The sequence below is a fragment of the Phoenix dactylifera genome, unplaced genomic scaffold (genome assembly GCF_009389715.1).
Source record: "Phoenix dactylifera cultivar Barhee BC4 unplaced genomic scaffold, palm_55x_up_171113_PBpolish2nd_filt_p 000452F, whole genome shotgun sequence".
NCBI classification, from domain to species: Eukaryota; Viridiplantae; Streptophyta; class Magnoliopsida; order Arecales; family Arecaceae; genus Phoenix; species Phoenix dactylifera.
In genome coordinates this window covers 25,001-32,337 of record NW_024067883.1, presented here as the reverse complement: position 1 = coordinate 32,337, position 7,337 = coordinate 25,001, and the positions used below count along the sequence as shown (strand labels likewise).

The following is a 7,337-nucleotide window of genomic DNA, read 5'->3' as shown; positions in this document are numbered from 1 at the left end:
AATAAAATTAGAAAATTGTGTATTGTGTATTGGTACTGATGACGCGATGTTCTGAAAACTACATATCGATGTACTTACATATATGTATTGGACTGCTAGATTATTAATTTATGTGTATCACCTGACAATATTGTGTATACTGATAAAAAGTACATTCTGAAAAATATATATCGATTTCTCTGAAGATGTATACTGGATCACTATTGAGTGTGTATCAAAAAAGTTTGCAGTATCTATTAGAAAGTTGATGAGTGTATATCATCTGGCCTTGTAGTATATATGATATTTTAGAAACTATGTATCAATTTGTTTAAAAGTATATATTGAGTTGTTAGATAACTAATTAATTTGCTAAGTATACATCACTTGGCCATGTACTGTATATTTGGTGAACACTATGTTCTGAAACTGTGTTTTGGTTTATCTAGAGGTGTGTGTTGGCTTGCTAGATGATTAATTTACTTAATATGTATCATCTGACCATGTTGTATGTATCAATAAAAACTATGTTTTGGAAACAATAAAAAAAAGAGATCTCCTCTTTTTCTGATTTTTATAACCAAAGGATTGGCAAACTTTGTTAGTAGGAGGAGTCCCTAATTTTTGGGTTTCTTCTTTAAAATAGACACTAGGAAAAACATGGTAAAATAGGAAACCTACTCCACACTTTCTTTTTTTGGTGCCCGCCCCATTAAATTGAGTTCACCAGAAAGAAGCGAAAAGAGAGTAGGTGACTAGATCAGTCAGACCTCTAGCAAATCTGAGTTTCGAATTAAATTAACCAATTGACCTCAAAAAATTAAATTGATAAAGGAGAAGATCAATCAACAACATACATTAGACTTAATAGTAAGCAAAATTTAGTTTAAAGCAACAATGCAATAGGCTATTATATATTAGCTTCTCCATTCCAGCAACTTTGACTCCATGCTGGACTCTAGATACCCCCTCTCTCCTGCATTTTTTTTTTGTTATCTAGACTAGAGTATGGCGCCACATGTGATGCATGAAGCTTGAGAAGTATGGACAATGGATTGTAGTGGAAAACATGGATACATGTAGCTAGGGAAGTAGGCAATGTTGTATGCTTGGGAATCATGGAGATGCTGACATTGAACTCTCGATCTTATATATTAATATGGACGTTCTCTTCTTGCAGCACTAGTTTATTTGAATCGCCCCGGCCGAATTCTAACATTTACTCAGATAGCCAAGGTACAAAGAAAACAAATAAATAAGGGTTAAATGGAACTACACCTATCAACTCTCTATCTACGACATCAGAACACTCCATCAAACACAAACAATTGTTAGCTCAATTGGTTAGCACTTCTCCTTTACCTACTTATCCTTGAGGAGGTCTACATCAAAATCCTGGATATTACTCGAAAAACAATGATTAATCAGATGGTCCCACTTTTAAATAAAACATCAGAATTACATGGACCAAATACATTGATTAGACGTAGTAAAATGAAGAAAAAAGAGAAAAAAATCTTTTTATGGGCTTACATCAGCTAGAGGTGTTGAGGGCGTCCCTATGACGTGTTTGGGTGGCCTGTTTAGACCAGCCCTAACCATGGGCTTCACCTTTTCCCTAGTCTTCACAATGACCAAAAACAAGATCCTGTATAGAATAACCATACCAAACAGTATGGCAAGATCAACCCACTTAGAGTAGCCCACCTCCATCTGCCAAAAATCCCTCACAATTTCCTCCCCAGTAATAGTGGCTGCAGCCCCAGCTTGGATGTTGGGAAGGGAAAGTCCAATGAACTCATTCTTGTAGTAAGCTTGGTTGGCATACTTATGGAAGGCTATGTGGTACATTGGGTATCGCCACACTGGCTTCGGAAGATCATTCGGCAATCGGAAAAAGCCGGCCGATAGTATCATCGTTGCTTGAATTCCGGCACCGGTGATGATGCCCATGAGGTAATTGGGCACAATGCTAGCGACGATCATCATCATGCCCTCAACAAGCAACATCGATGCATACAACACCATAGCAAAGAAAATGAAGTGATCAACTCCGCTTTGGAGGCCAATAAGGTAGTAAGCCATGGCTGCCGGGATTACAGAGACAAGAGCTATATATGGTGCGGAAGAAAGCATGTTACTTATCATGAATGCGGTGACACCATAATGCCCATTTAGTCTCTCTCTTTGAAAGATCTTTGGATCAAAAAAAAAGTTGACATGTTAGTGACAACTTCATAACACATTTATGAAATAATCTATGAGCAATTAAAAAATTATTTTACAACTATGAACTCCTTTGATTACCAGTGACTAGAGTTTTCACGTAGCTGAAATTACATGTCATAGTAATTGCATTTATGGCAGCTGTTTTATGTGATTACTTGGTTGTATGTAATGTTTGGCTGGCCATTACTCGCAAAAAGAACACCTTTATGATTAGCCCAAAAATTGTCGTTGTAGCCTCCATCTTGCAAAACTTGTCCAATGGCCAATTTCTATAGGACAAATTACTGTAATTAAGTAGGTTTTGGTAAATCCAATTACAAAATATTTGTCAAGCTACAAACCAAACACATGAAGTTGCTCGCTTAGAACAACCAATGTGATGGCTTGCCAAATTACATATATCCAGAACAGGTCTACATGAAAGAGTTTTGTTGAAATTGATATGTAAAATACTGATCGAGTGGAACTCGTAGAATTGAAGCTGGGATTCTAAATGCCATATTGGTGTTTTAGTTTGAATACATACTTCTATCGATCTGTGAAACATGCTGATCGTGGCGAGAGCAGAAGCAATATTACAGGAGCTTATATTACCAAGCATAGTTTGAATTCATGGATAAATAGGACTTCTGAAATTTGCAAATAATGAACATTAAGAATGCCACTAACCTTCATCTCTTCTGTAAAGGAAGGAAAACCACCAATTGCCATAAAAGTTAGGAATGATGATACGAACAGAAGCACCGAACCCCGAGCCTGGGAAGTTTAAATATACACATCAGTTCCTTGGTTACACTTTTTTCCAATAAAGATCACTGAACTATCAACAAATACCATGTTGTTCTAAATTCAATATTGAAATATATCTAGTTCAAGGTTGAGTATTAAATCGACCTTTCTGGCTTTATTTTCTGTGCCTAAAGTTGAATTACGACACATTCATCAGTTACCATTGCCTTCTTCTATGCCATTTGGATTTTTTACATGACTATGGCTGTATGGGCTTATATGATGAATAAAACGGATTTCTCTTGTATAACTGCGGATCCCTAGTATTACCATAGGCACCTCTTCTGCTAAAATTGTCTTGGCCTTAACTCGGACCTAAGTGATAGCAGGTTGCAAGCCAGTCATAAAACATGGTCGTTACTTGAAGGTCTATAGTTTGATTCATTTAGCTACTCTATAAAATTGAGTTTAGGCTAGCCTGTTAAGGCTCTTGAAAAAAATATCCTAGAAAACAAAGGTTGTAACAAGTATCCTTCAGAGTTAGGCATTTCACCTGAATTGATCCATAGCTATGTCCAATGTCATAAAACATGGTGCCAATGCATAGACACAATATAGCATAAATTACGAGTCGCAGCCAGTAGTATCCTAGATCTCTGTACATGTTTTTAAATGATCTTTTGGTGAGGACAATGCACTGAGTAGTGAAACTAGCTTGACTTCCCTTCTTCACGCCATCTCCTCCCTGCAAAAGGAAACCTCTTTGTGATAATTGATCTTGTGATTAAATCTTTGCATTCTCTTCTGCAGCAGTAATGCTATGAATAATAGAATCATGGTCAAGGAAGATTCATGTAATTGACGTACCAATCTGCGCATCTCAGCTACTCGCCTCTCAACTTCTTGGTGGATATTGGATAGCTTGTATGATCTTATGAGGATATCAATGGTTTCAGCAGTGGTTTTTGATTGGCTACTACAGCCTTTTACAATCTCCTAATTGGGAGAGAAGAAAAAAATCGTAAGCACTTTTCTTTTGTATATTCAAGTTTGTTCAAGAACTTGATACAGAAATGCACAAGGAACTGTCTAACCTCATCAAAGTCTTTGTTGATAGTTCTGAGGAAGTGATCAGAGGGGTTTCTCATGGATGGGCATGGAAATCCATTTTGAGCAAAAAGCTGCAAGAGAAAATAGAATACTGAATCATTAGAAGTCAAAGGTTTGATTGCACTTCCAACATTTTCTAACCTTTATTCATTCAGTGTCATATCTTTAGGAGAATGCAAGTTTTCAATCAGACTAAATTTTTCAAAAGCAAGTTTTCAATTTTTAAAGTACAAAAAGAAGACGCAGGAATTCCTCATGTAGGGTGCATATGAAATAGATTCAGCAGACATGCGACAATGTCATGGAAGAAAAGGTAAACTCAAATTGACTATTTGATCATTAATGACATAAATTTTTCCTGAACTTGAAATTAATTACACCTGCCTGTCGTATGATTACTATATAAGATCTTGATCTTGTCTGTTTTAATGGTCCATAGATGGTTGGTTATAATAACAGTTACTGGTTCAGATCAAAAAAGTGGAGAGTTCTTAGATTAACAGCCTGCTTCCAAAAATGAGCTTGAAAAATAACTGATAAAATATAAAAGCTTGAAGTATTGAATAATTTTTATTATGAAAACAGAATAATTTGAAATTTGAATCACTCTTTGATAGAGACATGGTAATGATCTACCCAGTAGTTATATATTCTATGATATCAATAGAGGATAGATAGATAGATAGATTAAAGTCGAGATATTGATCAATTAGAACAATTTGTGCTTTTATTCCAAAAAGAAAAAATTATGGCCATTACGAAACTCATGCTCACCTCATTAGTTAAAGAAGCAGGTCCAAAATAAACTGTTTTGCCAGAAGATAAAAGGCACAAGTTATCAAAAAGCTCAAAAACTTCACTGCTAGGCTGATGGATCGAAGCGATAATAGTCCTTCCATGATGTCGAGATAGGTCGATGATGCGATTCACAACGTGATATGATGCAGCACTGTCTAGTCCACTTGTGGGTTCATCCAAGAAGAGAAGCTTTGGTCGTGTTAAAATCTCTATGCAAATGCTAACCCTCCTCTTCTGGCCACCACTTATTCCATTAGATGCCTGCCCTCCAATCCTTGTGTCCATAGCTTCTTGCAAGCCCATCTCCCTTATAGTCGTCTCTGCTCTCTCCTTCTTCTCAGATTTAGACATGGAGTCTGGCAGTTGGAGCTGTGCAGAATAGTATACAGCTTCTCTCACCGTCAGAGTTGTCATCAGAATGTCATCTTGGGTCACATAAGCCTATATTAATGAGGAAAAGATCGTTTTATAAGTATGCATATCAATATTAGTTTGTTAGCATCACAAGCTTGGATGAGTATTACAAGTTTTTCACAAATGCAAGGGCTATGGTATCCATGTAATAGAAGATAGGCTTGAAATTAGATCAAGCAAGCAAGGTCACATATAAAGGTGCAAATCTTGATGCAAACTTCAGACTCAATTAATTTCAAGCTAAGCTTGATTAGACCCAGGCTATTTCAAGCTTGGCTCGGTTAAACCCATAATCCTCAGATGTTTGAGTGCTGTAGCCATGTATGTATTAAAAGACTGGTAACAATTTGAAGAATTATGAAGAGAAAGAATACTGAAGTGCAGGAAAAAGGAAAAGATGTGCTCACAGAAGTCCCAAATGCTAGCGTCTGACGCCAACCATTTACCAACACTTGTCCAGATTGTTTTGTACCTGAGTCGAGTCTCCCTGCAAGTAGATATTATTATTACCGAGTTATAATCCAAGTTCTAATGCTCCAACTAGCACGTATCTTCTTGCTACCAACATTCCATGTGTTTTAACTGTTTTGCCACTATGTCATGTCTTGATTGGCTTCTTGACTGTTAAAAATGAATACAGAAAACTGGATTTAGTCCTAGATCACCTGGCCAAGTAGTCTTGTCCTACTCAACAATATTATTTTAGATAATATTTTATTCTAAACAGTTGATATTATGCACGCATCTGATGCATGTGGGAAGCAAGGTAACATAATAAATATATTCTTGTTTTTGGTTGCTTTTTTTTTTTTTTTTGGGGGTATCAAAGAAATAGAGAAAATTAATCTAAGGTAAATGCATCATTCACAGTAAAAAGAAATATATTTATGAAAGCTTCTTCATATATATATATATATATATATATATATATATATATATATATATATATATATATATATATATATATATATATATATATATATATATATTTATATGGGGATTGATAACCTATTCTCTGTTATGGTAGGTTATCAATCTACCCATTTTTCATTGTACAAAAAATATCCTTACTTTTTATAACTCTTAAGGGGATTTATGTCTTTTTACAATCCAAAATTAACTCACCCTCTCAACCCTCCAATTAATACTCTCTCCCCCAATTACCCTCTCTCCCTCTCTCCCAATTAATATATATATATATATATATATATATATATATATATATATATATATATATTAGTAAAGATGTTGAGGACCCTCAATTACTTCAACCTCCTGACTGTATGAGAACTTGCCTAATCCTATCACTATTTAGGTGATAAGAGTATGAAAAAAAGGTTATAAAAGAGATTATTTTAATCCATTAAAACAATACCTAGGATTAGGACCCTGGATCTTCTTCAAAGCAAGCCCTTAGATATATAAAAGGAGATTAGAGATTTTCTTGTGCTATTTGATGAAAGAGGATTTATAAGCAAGGTGATTAGGAAATGGTTAAGTCGTCCTTAGACTCCCTTGTTTGTTTACTTGCCTTCTCTCTTATCTGCTTAGTTTCTTAATACAATCGAAAATATTAAGTTTCTCAAAACAAAAAAAAAAAAACTCTGTACTTCTAATAATAAAAAATTCATGCTACTAATTTTGTTTTCCTTTTTTTTAAGGTGAAGGAAGGTACGAACACCACCTGGTAGATGGTCCTTTTGTTACCTGCCAAGGCATTAAGAAGAGTGGACTTGCCACAGCCCGATGGACCCATGATGGCTAGAACCTCCCCAGGCCGGGCGTACCCGGTGAGCCCAGCCAGTATCACCCTCGACGAACCCTTACCGTTGGATGCGGTCACCCACAGATCCTCCCACGTTAAGTATAGCCCTTCCTCCTCCCACCCCCTCTGCACCTCATGCTTCACCGGCCGGTCACCACCTCCGGCCATGGCATTCCAACGAACCTCCTCCATTTCTACTTTCACTTCCAAAGAGCCCATAACTTGGAGACAGAGAGACGAGAGAGCTTAATTTAGCTTGGTTGGTGCTTCTAACTTAAGTTGGAGAGGAAATTTATAGACGAGGGAAACCCAG

General features: G+C 36.2%; 1 protein-coding gene across 4 annotated transcripts in view; it reads right to left on the bottom strand.

Moving 5' to 3' along the window:
- Nucleotides 1–1,381: 1,381 nt before the first annotated feature.
- The window catches only part of LOC103698342 (ABC transporter G family member 1-like), a 12,558-nt gene continuing 6,602 nt past the window's right edge, over nucleotides 1,382–7,337 (bottom strand). For 2 of the 4 annotated variants that reach the window (XM_039118951.1, XM_039118952.1), the window contains 7 exons: nucleotides 5,667–5,746; nucleotides 4,822–5,286; nucleotides 4,032–4,118; nucleotides 3,805–3,933; nucleotides 3,491–3,682; nucleotides 2,878–2,964; nucleotides 1,382–2,175 (listed from right to left, as the gene is read on the bottom strand). In XM_039118951.1, coding sequence (XP_038974879.1) covers nucleotides 1,501–2,175; nucleotides 2,878–2,964; nucleotides 3,491–3,682; nucleotides 3,805–3,933; nucleotides 4,032–4,118; nucleotides 4,822–5,259 — 1,608 coding nt within the window. In that variant the 5' untranslated portion in view covers nucleotides 5,260–5,286; nucleotides 5,667–5,746 and the 3' untranslated portion in view covers nucleotides 1,382–1,500. Of the gene's footprint in view, nucleotides 2,176–2,877; nucleotides 2,965–3,490; nucleotides 3,683–3,804; nucleotides 3,934–4,031; nucleotides 4,119–4,821; nucleotides 5,287–5,666; nucleotides 5,881–6,966; nucleotides 7,300–7,337 lie in introns of those variants that run through there. The other 2 variants (XM_039118949.1, XM_039118950.1) reach the window with 2 other exon arrangements.